This window comes from Macaca nemestrina, chromosome 11 (assembly GCF_043159975.1).
Source record: "Macaca nemestrina isolate mMacNem1 chromosome 11, mMacNem.hap1, whole genome shotgun sequence".
Taxonomy (NCBI): Eukaryota; Metazoa; Chordata; class Mammalia; order Primates; family Cercopithecidae; genus Macaca; species Macaca nemestrina.
The window spans coordinates 9,827,833-9,850,054 of record NC_092135.1 but is presented as its reverse complement, the minus strand read 5'-3'; the positions used below and the strand labels follow the sequence as shown (position 1 = coordinate 9,850,054).

General features: G+C 48.3%; 1 protein-coding gene across 1 annotated transcript in view; it reads right to left on the bottom strand.

Annotated features, from left to right (window-relative positions):
* Nucleotides 1-22,222, bottom strand: part of LOC105492464 (transcription factor CP2 like 1) — a 70,598-nt gene that overhangs the window by 27,179 nt on the left and 21,197 nt on the right. The window contains exons 3-6 of the mRNA XM_011759627.2: nucleotides 6,014-6,090; nucleotides 5,416-5,521; nucleotides 4,601-4,707; nucleotides 3,247-3,399 (exon numbers count right to left, since the gene is read on the bottom strand). Coding sequence (XP_011757929.1) covers nucleotides 3,247-3,399; nucleotides 4,601-4,707; nucleotides 5,416-5,521; nucleotides 6,014-6,090 — 443 coding nt within the window. The remainder of the gene's footprint in view (nucleotides 1-3,246; nucleotides 3,400-4,600; nucleotides 4,708-5,415; nucleotides 5,522-6,013; nucleotides 6,091-22,222) is intronic.

Sequence of the window (22,222 nt, the reverse complement as noted above, 5' to 3'; positions counted from 1 at the left end):
CCACTGCTCACATGACCGCCTGAGCTCTGCCTCCCGTGTCAGACCAGTGGCGGCATTAGATCCTCATAGGAGGGCAAAACCTTTTGTGAACTGCACCTGCAAGGGATCTAGGCTGGTGCTCCTGATGAGAATCTAATGCCTGATGATGGGCCACTGCCCGCCCTCACCCCTATATGAGACCATCTAGTTGCAGGAAAACAAGCTCAGGGTTCCCACTGATCCTGCATTATGATGAGTTGTATAATCATTTCATTATATATTACAAATAATCCTAACAGAAATAAAGTGCACAATAAATGTAATGCACTTCAATCATCCTGAAACCATCCCCCTCTCTTCCGTGGAAAAACAGTCTTCCACAAAAGCAGTCCCTGGTGCCAAAAAGGTTGGGGCCCCGCTGCCCTGGAGTGATGCCTGCCCTGGATGAAGCAGGATGGCAGAGGTCACACTGGGATGTGAGTAACAGATCCAGCATCCTGGGTGACAGTGGGGTGTGTGGCAGCCATACTCCCACGACCTGGCCTCCCTGCTCCACCTCCAGCTCCTGTCCCTCAGGAGACTCCTCCTCCCTGCACAGAGGGTACAGGCAAGGTGGGGTTGTAGCCAGACCATGGCGGAGCCTGCATTCGGGGCACGCACTGGGCCTTGATGAGGCCTGGAGGGAGCTGGTTGCTCAGAGAGGAGCCCTGCCTTTCCCTTCAGTGACCCTGACACCCCACACAGCGTCCCAGGGAGTGGCTTCAACAAGCCAGGCTTCCCAGCAACTGGGGTGACTGGCAGAGGGAGGGGTGACAGGCGACTTGGTTCAGCTCAGCCTGGCTTGTGCGCACCAACTGCATCTGTTATGTGAGTGGGGGCAGGCAGGTGGGAGGACACCTCAGGCATTCTGAGGAGCCAGTTTGGGGTGACGAGGGGCTCCTGCCACCCCTACTCTCTGCGGGAGATGCCAAGGCCTTCCTCGGGGCACTGAGACCAGGGAGCTTCCAGCCCGACTCCCCAAGCAATGCCTGGCATGGGTTGAGGAGCCTGGTAGACAGAGCCCCCACTCCTAAGCTTGACCCAAGGCATAGAAGGGGTACACAGGGCACCCCATGGGGGTGGAGATGCCACCTCACTTCTCTCCTACTGTCCAGCACAATGTCTCCCCAGGGCACACATTGAGAGCAGCAGAACTAACCTGACATCCCTGGTGAGGGAGTGAACCGCTACCTGACGGGGACCAAGGCTGGCAGAGACGTGGTCTGCACATGAGGGGAGGGTGTAGTCAGAGCAACAGTGAACCGCAGGCTAGGCAAAGACCACAGCACACAGCCATGCAGGTGTCCAGGACCGTCAGATCCCGGAGCAGGCAGTGATACCACGGGGCTGCCACGCCCACTGCTTGGTGGACGTGGTCGGCAGAATAATGGTTCCCAAAGATGGCTGTTTGCTAATCCCCAGAACCTGTGAATACGTCACCTAACATGGCAAACGGGGAATCGAGGTTTCAGATGGAATTAAGAGTGCTACACAACTGATGTAATGGGAAGACTATCCAGGATTAACCGCGTGGCCCCATGTAATCACAGCGTCCTTACAAAAGGAAGAGGGAGGCAGATGAGAGGTTGGGGCTGCCATGTGAGAAGGACTCAGCCTGCTCTTGCTGGCTCTGAGCACAAAGGAAGAACCGTGAACCTAGAAATGGCTTTAGAAGCTGGAATAGGCAAGAGCCCCGCCCAGAGCGTTGGGAAAGAAACACAGGCCCGCTGACACCTTTAGCCCAGTGAGGGCCATTCCGGACTTCTGACTGCCAGCACTGGAAGATAATAAATGCACACAGTTTTAAGTCAAAAGTTGTGGCCATTTGTGACAGCAGCAATAGGAAACAAGCAGAGCAGAGGAGCACAGCTCCCCTTGGAGGCCACTGCTCCGCCAGGAAAGACGAACACACATCCCTCCTGCCACTTCTGCCTCCCACTTGGGGCCGACATCACTGACTAACCAAGACGTCCCAAACCACAGAGCTGGGCCGGGGCCTCAGAACCCTGTGCCCACAGCTCCCAGGCAGCCTGGCTGTGTGGTCTCCTGAGTGCAGACTCCATCCGCTCGTCCTCAGCCCTCTCTCCTGCAGCTGTGATGGTGATAGCGTCCCCAGATCACAGCCCAGTGCTCACTGTGGCCCAGGCTCTGAGAAATGGCACCATCCCTGTCTCCAGGGTTGCCCCCCGGTTTATGGTTCTGCCCGTGGGCATTTATTCCCACTTCCATTCTAAGCATGGGTGTTCCACGGGCCCATGCCTTCGGTCTGGGGGAAGATCAGCACACACCCAGCTTTCTAAAGGGTCCGGTCTAAAGCAACTGCCTCTTGGGTCTCCAGACCCAGAAGATGGAACTTTCTCAGCAGGCTCCAAATTCACTTGAATGGGAAACAAGAGGAAGCTGGAATAAGCACCAGGGCTGGTTACTCAAGGCAATTCCGGCCCAGAAGGTGGTCCACTACTTCTCTGCAGACACCTGCCAGAGTGGCCCCGGCAGACAGGGCCTATAGGGGCTGGGGACTGTGGGGCTGGGGCCTGCTTGGACATGGGTTGCCCTCGCGCCCTGAGAATGATGCAAGCTCATGCAACCCTCCACATCTCCCTGAGGCCACACAGGACACTGAGCTGTATCGCTGGCTACTATCTTCAGGAAATAATCAGTCCAGATTGAAGAGATGGAAAATAGTGACAGGCGACTGTAAGGAATGAAGCAAGGAGAGAAAAGGGAGACGGTCCCCGTGAAAATATTTCTCTAACAGGAAGTCACTGCAAAGAGAAACATGGCTTCAAGTCCTAAACAGGAAGATCCGAGGCCAGGCCTCCAGCAGGGAGGGACTCTTGCTTTGATTTTTAAGGAGAATCTGGACGTGAGCACCCGTGGGCTACTATAATGTGCTTGGGAGAAAAAAAAGCTAAAATGTACAAATCCAATCATTCTTATAGAGTAGCGCCGAGGACCGACAGCCAGGACGGACATCCACACCGATGCTTCTGCCAGAAGCTGAGTGGGTGCCACAGGTGAAAATATGCCCCCAGCAGGGCAGCAGCAGCCTGTGGTGCCTGGACTTGCAGCTTGTGCACATTAGGAGTCCAGGTAGAAGCCATGTGCTAAAGGGATGCTGCGTTCCTTGCCGGGCCTCTAAGAGGAATCTCCAGGGTCTCTGCGGGTGACTGTGACCACGGGCCAGGCCAGCAGCAGGGCAGGGCAGAGCCTGCGAAGCCATCCTACCTTGAACACCTTGATCTGGCAGCTGGCTGAGTGCAGGTGCTCCGTGTACTCCCCATTCTCGTTCTGCTTAAACGTGTCAATCTGGACTCGAAAGGGCACTCCCTTCTCGCCCCCGTGCTTCCTGGGGGTGAATTCTGTGCTGATGCAGTGTACCTAGGAGGAGAAACGCTGGGCAGTGGCAAGGCAGCACCGAGCAGGGCCCTGGATCCCCCAAGCACCCCCTCTATGTGGAGGTGTCCTTCCCTGCCTGGTCAGTGCAGGCCTGCCCCAACCTTCCTGCTCTCCCCGATACTCTGTCCACTCCATCAGGCCAGTGGCCTCCCTGCTCCCCTGCCTGCAAAAGACACACATCCCCACTTTTGTCTCTTTACTGTGGAGGCCCTGCCTGACCAGTTAAGTCCCCACCACTCCCCAGGTCACTGACCCCAATGACCTCAACCTAACTCCTCACCCAGATTCCTTTCCTTTGGCAAATCCTAGACGGAGGGCAGGGACCACAGCACAGCCCTAACCCCTCTCTAACGTCCTGGTGTCCGAGCTACTCGGGCCAGGCTGGAAGCATAAGCAGAAGGCTGGAACCATTTCTGTATTTCTGGTAAGTTCCTACTACATAAATGGACTCGATGTCAATGTATTGTTATAATACTGCAATAATATTATAAGAATCCAATATATAATTATAATAATAACAATGTAATAATTTTTAAATATATTAAGAATATTGTAATTGCAAAAAAAAAAAAAAAGAAAGAGAGAAAGAAAAGATTGCTAACTTTTGTTGAGTGATTCCTAGGGACCAGGCAGTGCTAACAGCTCTGTATTCATTATCTGATCTGTAAGATGGGAGGTTAGAAAACTAAGAGGCTCAGAAAGGGGAGGAGACTTGCTCAAGGACACACAGCAAGCGAGAGAGCCGGGATCAAGGCAGAACCACAACCACAACAACACAGTCACATCCTTCACCACCTTGATCTCACATGGCATGTAACAAAAGGCTGGATCCACACCAGCGCTTGACAACAAAATAATTCATTCAATAATAGAAACTGTAATAGAAAACATGTTTACTTTCAAATGATTTATGTTGGGAAATACTCATGTATAAAGCTTATATATTCTATGGGCAAAACCCAGATAGAATTCTAAAACCCTCCCCACTCTGTTCCCTAAATAAGGACCAACGAGCTCTGTGACTCTTCGCAACACTCATTCTCTCTCTCCTGCAGTTTCCTTCTCAGTGACAGGGAGCAGAAGCTCATCCAGACCCTTCCAGATGGGTTAGTTTTGAGAAACTGCAAGCCAGCCACCCCGAAGGCTAGGTCTTCCCCTGGAGGGCAAGCTCCCTGTGGCCCACCTGGATGAACGCAGAAGCTCTCTTCGCAGGATCCCACAAAAACTCCACTGCATTCAGCTGGGTCGGGCTGGCCCTGGGGTCCAAGATACCAACAGACAGTGGAATATCTGCATACACACACACACACACAGAAAGTGCAATTGTCAGCCTCTCCCAAATATTTCGGGAAGGACCCCGTTACAGGTCCCAATTCCTTCACCCCAGTGTGAAATGCCGAAAGCTCTGAAAAGTTTTGCATAACTTACTGGACGGAAAGCCTGACCTGAACCACAAGCGCTGTGTCGTCTTCACCCCATTATGTATGAACCGTCATTTTATTTTGCTACAGAAATATGACCGTGCTTGGCTGCCTGTTGGAGATGTTCCCTAATGCTCTAGGTACACACACCGTATTGCCATTCTAGCTTCTGAATTTCAAAACCCACCTGGCCACAAGGATTATGGGTAAAGGACTGTGGGCCAGTCCCTGAGGCCCCAAATTCCATTTCCATTGCCGATCTATCTCTGTGATGCTCACGGTTATCTTCAACACTTATCAAAATCCTTTAAGGCACCATCCTTCCGCAAAGCCTTCCCGGAACTCCCTGTGAGCAGGTCTCTCAATTCCACAGACCTTTCTTTTCCACTGAAAACGGGTACTCCTTGAGGGCAGGACCCAGTGTATGGTCAGCTCTGCAAGCTCCCGTGGGGTTTTACACAGAGCAGGCGCGAGCTAAAACGCCTTCTCGGCATAAGTCCCAGTGGCATCCAGGAAGAACCCAACGTGGCGTGGGTGCCTCGAGCCTTGCCTGGCCTCTCCCGGCCAGGAGACTCACCGATGTCCAGGATCCGGTCTCCCGGCCGGCTCCACCGCCAGCCCTCCAGCTGCTGGTGCTCCGTGTACTGCAGCCGGCGGTCATGGAAGACCACGCGGATGATGCTCTGGGGAGGGAGGTCAGCAGGGGGACAAGTGACCGTGGGGGCCAAGAGGAACCCGCCTCTTTTCCCTGAGCCACAGCAAACCCTCCCACCTTTGAGGCCCCTCCTCCTGCAGTTTCCTTTCCCAGTTCTCAAGCTTCGCCCACTATCCCCTCCTCAGATCCCAGTAACACTAACAACAGCAACAACAGCGATGACTACCATTTGTCCCGGTATTACTAAATGCTGTGTGTTTATGTCTGATTTATTAACCCTTTTGTGCAGATGAGCAAACTGAGGCTCAGAAAAGTTCAATGCTGCCAGGCCATCTAATCCCCACCTGGGCAACAGGCTCCAGAGAAGCCAAACAGGGGCTGTCTCACTGTTGAGGGCTGGGCTGAACCTGGCCTCTCCCTAACCTTCCAGTTACTTGTGCCCAACTCCAGCAAGCCCAGGTGTCCAGACCCTAATCAGGCCCCTCTCCCCGAGGCGGTGAGAACGGCCTGTGAGGCTTACCTTGACATATTTTGTGTTCAGATCTTGAAAGTCGCCCAGCTTCCGATTCTCCAGTAGTCGGATTTCGTAAGACTGACCTGGATGGGGGTTAATGGGACATTTTCCATTTCTGAGTGTTCCTAAATTTGGGGTTCATCCAGCTAGCAGCCTTCTCAATACCCTCAGTGCCCATCCAGGCCTCAAGGCCCTGGGGAGCAAAGCAGAGAAGAAAGCCCACAGCCAGCTCAGCTTACTCTCTGGACTGACATCAGTCTGTCCACCCCGCCTGGTCGGGCCTAGGATACCCCAGGCAATACACCGTGTGACCCTACTAAAGACAGCACCTCTACAATGTCCAAAGAAACAGAATCCAGGAAAATACAGTTAGCATTAAAATCTCTGAACACAAACTCATACGTCTCTACAAACCCTCCAATACATTAGGATGAACACAGCTACTGAAATTCACATTACAGGGTAAATAACCAACCACAGCCTTTCTGAGAGCAGGTTTGAAGGAACGAAGAAGCCTGTTAAACATTGTCTCTAATAGGAGAATGCAAAGCATGTTCCCCAGTTAAAAGAATTCCATGCATTTGAAAGGGTATGGAAATTATATTCAGGGACATATAACCAGCACAGGCTGGACAAAGAATATAAATGGAAAAAACATCCAGCCATAATAACAGAACATTTAAAAACATCTATGAAATCTGAAGGAAACTACACACATTTTATTGAAATATAAAATATACCATGAATAAACAGGACACACCATGCTCCCAGAAGGGAAGACTGTTATATATATATCTCAAATGATGTCAATTTTCCCAAAATTAAATGTTGAACTACAATTTTACAAGACTCTAGCATATATCGCAACTTAATAAAGGATGTTTTACAAATAATACAATAAATCATTTAATAATTGGTATTGGTATATCTAATTAGCTTTTTAATTTTTTATTGTTAATAATTATAGACTCTTAAGAAGTTATAAAAATATGGCCAGGCACAGTGGCTTACACCTGTAATCCCAGCACCCAGCTGAGGCAGGTGGAATCACTTGAGGTCAGGAGGTCAGGAAGTTCGAGCAGCCTGACCAATATGGTGAAACCCCGTCTCTACTAAAAATATAAAAATTAGCTATGGTGGTGTGCGATTGTAGTCCCAGCTACTCAGGAGGCTGAGACAGGAGAATCACTTGAACCCAGGAAGCGGAGGTTGCAGTGAGCCAAGATTGCACTACTGCACTCCAGCCTAGGCAACAGAGCAAGACTTGGTCTCAAAAAAAAAAAAAAAAAAAAAAAGTACATTAAAGTCCTGTGTACCTTGTGCCAGCTTCCCCCATCGCAGCATCTGATGGAACCATGGTACATTATCAAAACTGCAGATCTTACTTCGATTTCTCTGGGTTTTGCATGTTCCCTCTCTCTTTTTCTGTAGGCTTGTATGTGTATAGATCTATGAAATTTTATCACATGTGGAGACTAGCTGTTTCTTTCCGAGTGCAGATCCTCACAGCAAATATCAAAACAAGTTATCATTACATTAAAAAGTCAATTTCTTGTGGAGGAATAGGGAAGATGTTCATCAAAGAATACAAATTCCCATTAGACAGGAGGAATAAGTTCAAGGGATCTATTGAACAACATGGTGACTATTGTTAATAACAATTAATTGTATTCTAGAAAATTGCTAACAGTCTATTTCAAGTGCTCCCACGACAAAAAAATAATAAATATGAGGTAATGTCTATGTTACTTAGCTAGACTCAACCAATATACAATGGATACATATTTCAAAACATCATGTTGCACATGATAAATACAATTCTCATTAGTCGATGTTTTTAAAAGTCAATTTCTTAAGGTTTTATTTTACCATGAATGACTATTTATCAGATACTCAATAAGAAAGAACTTTCTGAACCTAAAACCAATGGAAAGAAAAGGACATCTGGCTATATAAAATTTAAAATTATTTCTATATATGAATATAAAATACTTAATGCAACTGCAGACTAGGAAGAGCAAACCCAGTGACTATGGGTTTTTATTTATTTTATTTTATTTTTTGAGACAGAGTCTTGCTCTGTCACCCGGGCTAGAGTGCAGTGGTGCAATCGACTCACTACAGCCTCAATCTCCTAGCTCAAGCTATCCTCCCACCTCAGCCTCCCAAGTAGCTAAGACTACAGGCAGACACCAGCATGCCTAATTTGTTATTTTTGTAAAGACCGAGTCTCACTATGTTGCCAAGGCTGGTCTCGAACTCCTGGGCTCAAGTGATCCCCCTGCCTTGGCCTCCCAAAATGCTGAGATTATAGGCACAAGCCAACATGCCCAGAAAAGAGCCATTATATAGCTCAAAAAGCAATTCATTAGTACTAAAATACCCCTGTAGTGGGTTGAATGGTGGTCCCCAAAAAGATGTCACATCCTAATCCCCAGAACCTGGAAATGTGACCTTATATTTGGAATAGTAGTCTTAGCAGACACAATTAAGATTCTGAGATGAGGAAGTCACCCTGTATTATCGGGGTGGGCCCTCAATTCAAGTGTGGTTATGAGAAACACAAGAGACAGAAAAGAGAGGAGGCACCATGTGACCACAGAGGCAGAGACTGCAGTGACGGCACCACGGGTCAAGGAAGCCTGGGGCCACCAAAGCTCGAAGTCTCCCCAAGATCCCCCAGGAGCATAACCCCGCTGAATTTCCGACTGCTTGTCTCCAGAACGGTGAGGGAATCATTTGATGTTTTAAGTTAATGCATCTGTAATTAACACGTTTGTATCCACTTGTTACAGCAGCCACAGAAAGCAAATACACTCCCACCCTCACCAACGAATAATGGAATGGACAAAGAATATGAAATTAAATCATTCATTCCAAATGTTTGTTCACACCTATCATCCCAGTGCTTTGGGAGGCTGAGGAAGGCTGGTCTCCAACTCCAACCTGGTTAACAGAGCGAGCTGCCATCTCTACAAAAATAAAAATGAAAGGTTTGCTGAGCAATAATTTGATGCCAAATGTGGTGGGTGGGAATCCTAGGAACAGGGAGGGCAGCAGAGCCACACGGCGCATGTTCCTGGAGTTCTCACCACAGCTCCCCACCGGCCAAGACGCTGGCCGAGCACAGCCATGCCCACTGGGCCATACTCCATCTCAGCTATTCCGAAGATCTCTGGTCCCATGCCAGTGAACACTTCTTGACCACGCCAAACCCCAGTGCTGCTCATGGTGACATGCTGGGCACTTTTCCCATCAGAGGGAAGAGGAGCAAACCCCAAACTCTCGTCCTGCCCACTTGCCTGTTCAGATGTGACTCCTAAAAAGGTCTTGCTGCCGTATTCAACATGGCCGACTTTCTGAAAAAGCCAGATCGCATATATTTCCAGGCTCCTGAACCAAGAGTCCAGCACTCCCTTGATATCGACATAAAATGCTCCTCACACACCCTAACTGGTTTTTCCAGTGTCCTCTGCCTTTGTAGATAAAGAACGCAAGCCCTAGCATGAGGCCCAACATCCAGGTGGTCATTAAGTGAGTTTACGGGTGCCACAGGGCCCAATTAGCACTGACCTCCAGGCTCTGCAGGGCAACCTCCACTTACGCCAAACAGCAGGCGCCTCCTGTCCTGTAGAGAGTAATTTCCAGGCCTGAACGTAAGGGCAGCCACTTGGAGGGTAAAGCCATTGAGGGAGGCGTTAGGCTCAGGATCACAGCTTCTCCTGGGCCAGGGATCACGGCTGCATGAGCCTTCTCCACCAGCAGCGGGGTCCTGATCCACACACTTCACCACCAGATCCTCCTTTCTAGCCATGCAGATGGACAGCCAGCCACCCTCTGCATGCCTACCCCCATGCCAACACGGTGGGCCCAAGCTGACCTCCCACCTAACTCACACAGCACAACAGCACCATCCCAAAAGCCATGCAGAAGGTCACACACAGCCTGACGAGCAGGCTGAACTGACCCAGGGCACAAGGGCATTTCTCTGCCTGGCCGGCATCACTGCTGGGCGTGGGTAGGAACCAGAACAGTGGGCTATGAGAAGACGCGGGTTGTGTCTGTTCTGCTCACCACTGCACTGTGTGCACACAGTAGGCACTAAGCAAATGCATACATGTGATTTCACCTTCTTTACAGTGCTATAGTGCTGTTCTCTGTTAGCATTACAGGGTTTGCCAAAGTTAAGACACACTCCTGCCCTCAAAGGGTTGACAATCCTCTGGAGTATATCAAACAGTCCTGGAAGAGCCATATTATAACGCTGAAAATTCCGTAAGAGACGAAGGGGGCCCAAAGTGACCAATAGGCATCCAAGATGAGACGGGGAGTGTGAGACAGGTTCAAACCAGGGGATGAGAAAACATGTGACATGGGCTTTGAAGAGTGGGCAGGATTTCTGTAATTCAGGGGAAGAATGATAAAGAAATCCCAAAGCCAGCCAGGCACAGAGGCTCACGTCTATAATCCTAGCACTTTGGGAGGCCAAGGCAGATGGATCGCCTGAGGTCATGACCAGCATGTTCGAGACCAGCATGGCCAACATGGCGAAACCCTGTCTCTACTAAAAACACAAAAATTAGCCGGGCATGGTGGCGCATCTTGTAATCGCAGCTACTCTACTCAGGAGGTGGAGGCAAGAGAGTTCGCTTGAATCCGTGAGGCAGAGGTTGAAGTGAGCCAAGATCGTGCCACTGCGCTCCAGCCCGGGCAAGAGAGTGAGACTCTGTCTCAAAAAAAAAAAAAAAAAAAAAAAACACAAGAAGAAATCCCCCAAAGCAAAGCACAGCCAGGCAGAGGGGGAGGAGTGCCTCTAGGGAACAGCTGCAAACAGCTCCATTCACAGAGTGCTTATGTGTGGCAAGGCCCACTCAGGTAGTCACGCACCTGGCTCTCCAGATGAGTGGCAGCAGCAGTTAGGATCACCCGCCCTGCTGGATGGGGGAAGCAGCGGCTCAGAGAGGTGACCTGACTGGGGCAAGCTCACACAGCTCGTAAGTGGCAGAGCCCGGGGCGGAAATCTCGGTTTCCAGAACCCTCCACACTTGCCACATCCCACCTGGTGAGTGTCACGTGCTGGGCACAGGACAGCTGTAGTTGTCCATGATTCTCTCTCAACCTCTCCTTTCTGGAAGGCATCTGCTTCCATTTTACACACAGATTAAAGTGTGCCAAATGTCGTACAGCGTAACTCCCCAAGTTAAGCTTTCTGTTTGTTTGTTTCCTACGTTCTAAACAATGATCCAGGAGGGAAGATGGATCATTGTAGAAGGTGGTGGTAAAGCTTGTTCTAATTTAGGAATTGTAAAATGTGTGTTGGGGGGCAGGGTGGAGCTGGTCTTAGAATCAAGGAAATACGCTAAAAATAACCAAAACTGAATTGTCATGTAGCTGTGTGCCAGTACACTGCGAGCCCTGTATGTACATCATTTCACTTAGTCCTCTCAACATTCCTATAAGAAAAGTCTATTGTTGCCCTATGTTATAAACGAGGAAATTAAGTTTCAGAGAGGTGAAGTGTCCTGTTAAAGATCAAACCTGGTCTGTCTGACACCAAAGGTGGGACACGCGGCCACCGGGCCGCCCCTTCCGCACCTGCACACAATGTTTCGTTACTGCAAAGGTCCCACCTGGCTCTAATATTCAAGGAGTGTATCTATTACATTTCCCCTGAACTTCTTGATATTCATTTTATTTCAGGACCTTCTTTGACACATCTAAACCCTCCTGCTTCTCCCAGGGCTCAAATCCCTACTGTCCCATGCCCTCAGCTCTCTGAACCAAGATGAAGCTAGAACTCTCATGGATGTATAACCACACTGTGGCGTAAAATTTAGATACTTGTTTCCTTGCGATACACTAGTCCCCCCTGAAACATATGTTGCCATACTCTGAACATACTATAAAGTCATGGCAACTAAAACCATGTTGTTTTGGCACGGGGAGAAACAGAACAATAGGAGAGAACGAGGAGCCCAGATGAGACTTCCTTATTTGGAAACTTGATATATGACACTATAAATGATGATGGGTCCATCATTCCTCAATAGTGTGGGATAACTGGTTATCCATATGGAAAAATTAATCCTGACCACATAATATATATAACAAATTCTAGGTGGCTGGGGCACAGTGATTCATGCCTGTAATCCCAGCACTTTGGGAGGCCAAGGTGGGAGGATCACCTGAGGTCAGGAGTTCGAGACCATCCTGGCCAACATGGTGACACCCCATCTCTACTAAAAATATGAAAATTAGCTGGGCACGGTGGCAGGCGCCTGTAGTCCCAACTACTCAGGAAGCTGAGGCAGGAGAATTGCTTGAACCTGGGACGGGGAGGTTGCAGTGAGGCGAGATCACGTCATTGCACTTCAGCCTGGGTGACAAAAGCGAAACTCCATCTCAAAAACAAAAGCAAACAAAAATTCCAAAATTTACCCAGGCGTGGTGGCGGCACCTGTAATCCCAGCTACTTGGGAGGCTGAGGCAGGAGAATGGCTTGAACCCGGGAGGCGGAGCTTAGGTTGTTGGAGGGTTACAGGTGCAGCCAGCAGAGACTTTGGCATATAAGAGGCCTTGCAATGGCCCCAGGAAACCTCTGGGTCCAGTAAGAGCTTCAGCAGGAGGTAGAACCATACTGGGCACTCAGTGCCCGGAAAGGCTTCACGGCGGCAACTCCCTCCAAAGTCCTGGCCCAACCCTACACTGTCAGGCTATTAAAGGCCTTTCAAAAGCTAGCCGGGAAGGAGCCCCAGGTTACTTTGTGATGAAAACTAGCGAGCAGGTAGCTGCCAGCCCAGCCCAGCCCAGAGGAGCCAAGGTGACCTTGAGAGTGGCAGGGGCTGGGGAGGGGCAGTGACAGGCTCCACCCGCCACCCACCCCCACTGCAGGCTGAGCTGAGGCCCCCTCTTGCCTCCCCTCCAGCTATAGCCTGAGGGTGTCCAGGCAGTACTGTCCCTCCCAGGGGAGGGGTGGGGCTCCTCAGCTGGATTTAGGCTGCCACACCCTTCCACACCCTGCCACACCCCGCCACACCCCACCACCCTACAAGAAGGATGGCCTGGGTCCTGCCCAAGGGCCCTGAGCCACACAAATGGGTGTGGAAACTTCTCTACCCCAATCTCACAGCTGTGCTCAGACTCTGCCCCCTTTCCCCTCCTGCCCTCTACCCACCTGAAGAGCAGCAGGGGGCAGGGGGAAGGCTAGATAAAATACACAAGTACTCAGTTAACCTTTGTGCTCTCCCTCTTCTCACCTGCAACCCACAAGTCCAACACCTTCCAGCCCAAGCATCAGCAAACCTTCCCCATGAAGGGCTGCATAGCGACCATCGTCAGCTTGGTGGGACATGAGACCGCCCACACTACTCAACTCTGCCACTGCAGCCAGGAATCGGTCAAACACCACACAGGAATGAATGGGCAGGGAGGCAATCCATTCAAGCACTGTGTTTTTAGACACTAAACTTGGAATTTTCATGTAATTTTTCTTCTTCCTGTTGACTTCCTTCCTTCCTCCCAACTTCTTTTGGCACTTTGCAACTTTGCCCACCCCTCTTCCTTGAATGAGGGCTAAGTCACAGCCCCTCAATGGACAACGGAAAGCTCTGAGAACAGGCCCGCCACCAGTTCACCCAAACCAGGTCACCCCTACGCCCAGCGCCATGGACAATACTGGTACGTGGTCAGTTTTTAATTAACAGTGGCAGAATTTGGTGTTAAATTCCTTACAGCAAATAACAGAGCTGGAACTTGTTAGCCAAACCATGAGGAACACGAAAAGATGCTCCACCTCACTCATATAAAGAAATGCCAGATGAAAACAGCGCAGCCAGTGCCTGATCATCTGTCAGATGGCAAAAATCTAACAGATTGCTGGCAGCCCACAAGGACAGCGATGTGGGGAAACGGGCCCTCGCCTCACACATGCTGGAGCTGGGAGATAACAAGCCACAGCCTAGGGGCACTTTGGCCAATACCCATCAATATTAATAAGCGCCCAGCCATCTCGTCACCAGGACTCCAGTCTACAGAACTGCCAGCTTATGTGCTAAAAAAAACCCGAACAAGGCTGGATGTTCAAAGCAGCAGTACTGCTACAGCCCCAAACTGGAAATCAACAAAATGGTCAGCAATCACGTTACTACTGAACGATGGAGCCATCACAGAGGAAGAGGCCGCCGTACAGCTTCACCCAGTGGTCTGCAGCATGTCCACCTCCTGCAAGGACCACTGAGGATGCGGCATCACCTACTTCTTCTCCCTGCCCAAAGTGCACTGCCTGAATTTCATCATGAGGAAACACAAGCAAACCTAAACAGAGAGACCGCCTACAGTCTCCTGGCCTGTCCCTTCAGAAGCATCAACATCATGAAAGACGAGGGGAGACTGAGGATCCGTCCAGATTCAAGCGGGGTCAGGAGTGGCACAACTAAACACAACGTCCAGTCCTGAACCGGGTCTGGATCAAGCCAAAAAGCTGCTATGGGACATCAGAACAACTGGCCCTATTTTATTAGGGATAGATGATAGGTGAGGGTATTATATTGATGTTAAATTTCCCAAATTTGATAATGTGCTTGTGGTTATATAAAAGAATGTCCTTGTTCTTAGGAAATACATGCTAAAGTATGAATAAAAGATCATGTTGTCTGGTCAGGCGCGGTGACTCACTTGAGGTCAGGAGTTCGAGACCAGCCTGACCAATATGGTGAAACCCTGTCTCTAGTAAAAATACAAAATTAGCCGGACGTGGTGGCTAATCCCAGCTATTTGGGAGGCTTGGGAGGCTGGGAGTAGGTGGGTAATCCCAGCTACTTGGGAGGCTGAGGCAGGACAATCATGTGAATCCAGGAGGCAGAGGTTGCAGTGAGCTGAGATTGCATCACTGCACTCCAGCCTGGGCAGTAGAGTGAAACTCTGTCTAAAAAAAAAAAAAAACAAACAAACATGTTGTCTGCAACTAACTCTCAAAATACTCAGGGAGGAAAAAATATATATAATAGAGATATCTAAATCAATAGCTATCCCTATCTATACATCCCTCTATAGAGCTATATATATACATCTATAGATAGATACACATAAATGCACATAGGTGCATCTATAGAGATAAAGCAAGTATGACAAAACATTAAAAACTGGTGAATCTGGTGGAGGATATACATACTAACCATAATAACTTTTTAATTCTTCTATAGTTTGAAATTGAAAATTACTTTGAATTAGAAGTTAAAAAATAATTTTAAAATTAGGATTACAAAAAGGCTTAGGCAGTCCTAGATCTGTTATAGATGTAAAAAGCCATCCACCACATACACACGAAAAAGCAAGTTGCTGAGTACGTATACAGTGTACTGCACTTTTGGTTTAAAATAAGTTATACTCAAACCTATATATTTGTAAGTCTAATATATACATCTAACAATGGGCAGAGAAGGACTTTTCCCTGTTACATTAGATATATCTTCAGTATTGGCTTAAAAAAAAAAAAAAAAAAAAACTAGGGACATATTGCATCTGATTTTGAAAAATATGAAACAAAGAAAAAGGGGAACATACTCCACACTGTTCCAAGTACATAATGGATGTTCACAATACAGTGCTTGGTATTTATTTTCCCAGTGTCAGGTTGGTACCCAAAGGCCAATCAGACAGGTGGTATCTGGGGAAGGGAGTCCAGTTCATAGAGCACGAAACACACACAGTCCATGTAAGACAGGGAGAGGTCCCATCAACCCAGGGTCTCATTGAGAGATCACCCTGAAGAATCCACAGTACACTGTGACTGCGCCCATTTCAGAGATGAAGAAACTAAGGCGCAGAGAGGTGCTGACGGGCCCAAGATCACAGTGCAAGTTAATGGCAAAGACTCAGTAGCCTACAGCCTGGCCCAGGACAAGAGGGGAAAGGGAGCTGGGGTCAGGTCAGATACACCACCCGGGTTGAGTCAGACGCGCCCATACCCCAGGACCACAGCTGAGTTCTTAAACCTCTCAGCATTTCACTCTCAACATCTGCAAAATGTTTTTTGCAGAAGTCTTGTGAGGATTAAATGAGATAATGTACTTCCCTCCCACACGTATTAATAGTAAGTACTCAGCAAGGGCCAGCCAAATAACAGGTACTGTATGTGCCCTCCTACAGAGCCCCACCCAAGCACAGGTCACTGTACTCTGCGCTGCACACAGAAACTGTCCTCCAGCCTTCACACAGCTCCACACACCAAGTGACCTCACTGCCAAGGTCACAGAGCCAGCTGGGACACGCCCCCAGGCAGGGATAACTCCACCAGGCCATCCACTGTCTTGCAGGGTCTGCTGCTGCAACCATAGCACTGCCCACAGCAGGCTGCCCCTCTCCCAGCGGGCTTCCCCTGGGTAGTGCCCACCAGGTGCTCCTGCAGAGCAGCATGGACAGCTAGAGTGGCTGTGCCCCAGTGAGCAAAACCCCGCGCAGGGCCTCCTGCCTGGATCACGGTGTTCCCAAAAACAGGAGGCAATTGCCTGAGCTAGCCAAGATTTACAGGTTGTTTACTTTCCAACAGTTACTGGTTTGGGTAATTAATGCCACATAAAACATAATGGAGGCCGTCATTACCACTGAGAAAGGAGGGCTGGATGCCAACAGTCCTGTAATAATGGTAGATGCAGAAAGCGCAATCCTGAACTCATCGTGCCCAGCACGCATGGCGTACCTTGCCACTTGCACACGTGCAATATTATGCAAGTGTCTATTGACACAGCTCACACATAAGACAGCATGCTTCAGGGAAAACGCTTTGCCAGGAACAGACCCTAATCCTGAGCCTGATGGACCATCACCTGCATGACCTTGGGCAAGGCATTTGGCCTTCTTTTTGCAGCTGCTTACGAATGCCACAGGCTAGGCATCACGTCTGGCATAAGATGAATCCAAGTAGACACTTGCAAGATAGTTACTGGAGGCTCCTTAGAGAAAGGACTGTTTACAGAGCTGGGGCAGGCAGATTACAAGATGAGACTTAAGCACCTGTAGTGCCAAAAAGTGAGGAAATGCTCAAAGCAGAACGAAGCCATGTCAGAGCAACACAGGCACCAATGCAAAGGAGCTCTCGATGGCCACAGCGGAACAATGTAAACAGCAAAGAAACAGCAAAATGATTTCATTTTTGCCCATAGAATAAAATAACTATCCATGAATCTATACTGATAGAGTAAGTGAATACATAAGTTAACGGTAGAGAAGGAAAAATTCTTTTATAGTAGCATTCCAATTACAAATACAGAAAGGAGAAGAAAATCAACAGAAAATCACCATTAGGCAAACAACACAATAATAACTGGTGGGGACACAATCCAACAGTGGATGCTAAAATAAGTGGGCAAAAGATTGAGGGGAAAAAGCAAGCTGTAAACAGTCTCCAAGTCACATCCTCCACCCCAAGATATTTATCAATTACAAAGGAGGAAAGGTAACTTTACGGTGGAGAAACCTGGCAGACTCTACCCTAACTAAATCAGCAAGCGAACAGCACCAGCAAAGGACACATCAGCACCATGATCCCCAGAGCACTGCCGGGGACACGACGTCACTTCAGTAGCAGTCTTGCCAAAAATGTATAACCCCAATCTCATCATTTAAAAAACATCAGGCAGACTCAAATTGAGAAGCATTCTACAAAATCAAGCTCTTGGCCAGGCATGGTGGCTCATGCCTATAATCCCCACACTTTGGAAGGCCAAGGCAGGAGGATTGTTTGAGCTCTGGAATTGAGAGCAGCCTGAGCAACACAGAGAGCCCTCATCTCTTATTTATTAAAGATGATAATAATAAATTAAAGTAATAATAGGCCGGCCACAGTGGGTGGCTCTTGCCTGTAATCCCAGCACTTTGGGAGGCCGCGGCAGGCGGATCACGAGGTCAGGAGTTTGAGACCAGCTTGGCCAACATGCTGAAAATCCCGTCTCTACGAAAAATATAAAAATTAGCCGGGCATGGTGGCGGGCGGCTGCAATCCCAGCTACTTGGGAGGCTGAGGCAAGAGAATTGCTTGAACCCGGGCAGTGGAGGTTGCAGTGAACCGAGATCGTACCACTGCACTCCAGCCTGGGCGACAGAATGAGACGCTGTCTCAAAAAAGTAAAATAAAATAAAATAAAATAATAATAAAGCTCTTTAAGTCTGAGGCTCCCGGAAGACAAGGAAAGACAAAAGGACTGTCACAGATTGATGAAGACTCGGGAGACATGACAACTCCCCTGCAGCATGGGATCCCGGAACAACAGACAGCGGTGGGAGAAATGGTAAAACGTACACCGAGACTGTAGTAGACGACAGAATCATACCAGTGTCGGTTCCTGGTTTCAGTAATTGTACTATTGTTATGTAATAGGTTACATTATGGGAAGCTGAGGACAGGGTACCCAGGACTCTCACTACTATTTTTGATACCTTTATGTCTAAATTTATTTCCCCTCCACAAAATCTACTGGGTCCCTATATGAACACTGACATACTCATAAGTACTTGGACACTTAACTACCATTTTTTAAATTGTTTGATTTGCTCTCATACTGGAAATAGTGTCTCTTTTTTCTATTTTTTGTTTGTTTGTTTGTTTGTTTTAAGACAGAGTTTCGCTCTTGTCACCCAGGCTGGAGTGCAATGGCACGATCTTGGCTCACCACAACCTCCACCTCCCGGGTTCAACCAATTTTCCTGCCTCGGCCTCCCAAGTAGCTGGGATTACAGGCGTGAGCCACCACCACGCCCAGTTAATTTTGTATTTTTAGTAGAGATGGGGTTTCTCCATGTTGGTCAGGCTGGTCTCGAACTCCCGACCTCAGGTGACCTGCCCACTTTGGCCTCTCGAAGTGCTGGGATTATAGGCGTTAGCCACCACGCCTGGCCCTTTTCTATTTTATTTTATACTTTGTTATTGCTGGTACATAGGAATTCACCAATTTTACTAGTTGAATTTGTATCCATAGTAGATGAACAATATGAAACCATAGATAACTGACTGATTTTGATTTACAAAATGGCAAGTGCATATGGTTTAACCTAATATCATGGTTCTTGCAGACCCATAAGCAAAAAGCCAAAAGAAAAATGAGCCATGGATATCAACTGTCAGTTTTTGGCAAAAGAAATACAAAGGGCATACAAACACAGGAAGATGCTTAGTTTCACTTGCAACAGTTACTAGAAATCAAACGAACGCAAATCAAAATAAGATGCTGCTATTCTCCATGCATATTAGAAAGGATTCAAAATGTTGACAATGCCAAGTGTGGAGACAGGTGTCCTCCTGTACCACAGGAAGGGATATAAACAGGTACTGTCTCTTTGGAGGGTGATTGGACAAGGCCTACAGAAATCCTAAACACATACATCATTGCCATTTGTGTGTGTGTGTTTAAGACAAGGCCAGATACGCATCTTTGCTTGTTTATGCCTGAAAATATACTGGAGCCAGGGATAACATCAGCTGCCTCTGAGGAGGGGCACTGGGTGCCTGGGGCAGAGATGGGAGACTTACCACAATCCCTTTTACCACTTAAATTTTGAACCAAGTCAATGCATTAACTTGCCAAAAAATAAATTTTGAAAACCTGAAGAAAAAAGAAAAAAAAAAAAAGGCTGCCCTGTAAGTTAGTAGGATAAAGGATAGTAAAGAGGAGAAAAACCAAATCTCTAAAGATAAGGGCAGAATCATGACTCACTCAGGCACCTCCCCTCCAAGCCCTGCCACCTACATAGGCTTGAGGCTCAGGAGGGGGGACCCGTGTGCCAGGCTGAGGGTCGCTGCATGACCACATCAGTTGACCCCAGGTCTCAAAGGCAGGGCCCAGCCCACCTGGCCACTGGCTTTGTACTTGCTCATATCCAACCCCGACCACCCGCCTGCCCCAGGCAGCCCCATTTCGTGTCCCAGCCTCTGGTGAGAAGGCCTTTCTGGAGCAGTCTCTCCCAGGGCAACAGAGCCTGCTTCTCTCTCATACCGGGGGTATCTAAGGACCCTCTCTGGAACTGCTCCTCTACTCCCAGCCTCTGGCTGCAGAGTGGAGATGGGGAAGGTGGGGACAGGCAGGGTCAGTTACACCAGGACCACCTCTTGGGCCACCTTGGTCTAGGCGAGCAGGTGACCAAGCCAGACCCGCAGTCCCCTCCTGGGAGTGTAGAACCAGGAGGGGAACGAGAGCACCTGTCTCTCTAGGCAGCTGAGGCCGTGTGCTCTCAGGAAGCTTTGGTGGCCTTGCTGTCTGCTGTCTGGCCACAGGGGCAGGGATGCTGGTGGGCAGAGCTTGCAGAAGGCAGCTGCCCAGAGAGGAACAGACTGAACAGTCAAAGAATCCTCCCAGCATTTGAGCCCCTGGTTTCCGTGTGCTACAGGGCTCCAGTTTTGGGGCACCCTGCTTTATGAGGCTGGCAGATGGCCGCCAGTCTGTTACCCATACCCTCTCCATCATGAAGACACACACTAAACAATAAACAACAACAAATAACAAGTGTTGGCCGGGGAGAAGCTGGCTCCCTCCTGTATTGCTGGTAACGATGTAAAATAGTATAGCTGCTTTGGAAAACAGTCTGGCAGTTCCAGAGTCACCATTTGACCCAGCAATTCCCCTCCTACAAATATAAGCAAGAGAAGTGCAAACATAGGTCCACACAAAAATTTTTACACAAAGGCTCACAACAGCATTATTCACAATAGCCACAAAGTAGAAACAGTCCAAATGTCCATCAACTTCTAGTTTAAATAAAACGTGGTACATCCCACAGTGGAATATTATTTAGCAGTAAAAAAGGAATGAAATACTGATATACATTCAACATGAAGACCCTTAAAAACATGATGGTGACAGAAAAATGCCAGCCACAAAAGACCATTTGTGTGATACCATTTATACGAAAAGTCTAGAATAGGCAAGTGTGTAGAGATAAAGGAGATTACTGGTTGCCTGAGGGCCAGGGAAAGGAGAATGGGGAATGACTGCTAGGGGTGCAGGATTTCTCTAAGAAGGGACAAAAATGTTCTAAAATCAGCTGTGATGGCTTAGTATATTAAGTTGAATACTAAAAAACATTGAATTTTATACAGTAAATGGGTGAATTGTAGGGCATGTGAATTATATCACGAGGAAGCTTTTTTTTTTTTTTTTTTGAGACAGGGTCTCACTCTGTCACCCAGACTGGAGGGCAGTGGCATTATCATGGCTCACTGCAACCTCAACCTCCCAGGCTCAAGTGATCCTCCCACCTCAGCCTCCCAAGTAGCTGGGACTAGAGGCACATACCATCACAACTGGCTAATTTTTGTATTTTTTGTAGACATGGGGTCTTGCTATGTTGCCCAGGCTGGTCTTGAACTACTGGACTCCAGCAATCCGCCTGCCTCAGCCTCCCAAAGTGCTGGAATTACAGGTATGAGCCACCGCACCCAGCCTTTTTTTTTTTTTTTTTTTTTTTAAAGAGATGCTATCTAGCTCTATTGCCCAAGCTGGGATACAGTGGCTATTCATGGCTCACTGCAGCCTCAAACTCCTGAGCTCAAGCAATCCTCCTGCCTCAGCCTCCCAAGTAGCTGGGACTACAAGTAAAGCTGTTTTTAAAAAACATGTTGTCTCACACCTGTAATCCTAGCACTTTGGGAGGCCGAGGCAGGACGATCCCTTGAGCCCAGGAGTTCGAAACCAGCCTTGGCCATATAAGGAGACCCTGTCTTTTTTTCTTTTTTTTTTTATATATATATTTCTTTTAAATAAAAATAAAAATGTTTTAAACCAGGCACCACAGTTCTCACCTGTAATCCCAGCTGCTAGGGAAGCTGAGGTAGGAGCCCAGGAGTTCAAGACCAGCAGGCATAGCAAGACCCTGTCTCTACAAAAATTTCTTAAAATTGGCTGGGTATGGTGGCACGCTCCTATAGTCCCAGCTACTCAGGAAGCTGAGGCAGGAGGATCACTTGAGCCTAGAAATTTGAGGTTACAGTGAGGCATGATTGTACCACTGTACTCCAGTCTGGGAGGCAGAGCAAGACAACATCTCTTAAAAGAAAAAAAAAAAAAGTTTTTTTTAAAAAAAGAAACTACTGAAGTACCAGTCTATGTTCTTGGACAAGTCACACAGCATCTCTGAGCCTCAACTTATACCCACCTATAAAATGGGAGGGTCGGGGGTAGAAAGTTTAGATCAGTGCTTCTCAAACTGTAATATGTTCATCACCACGGG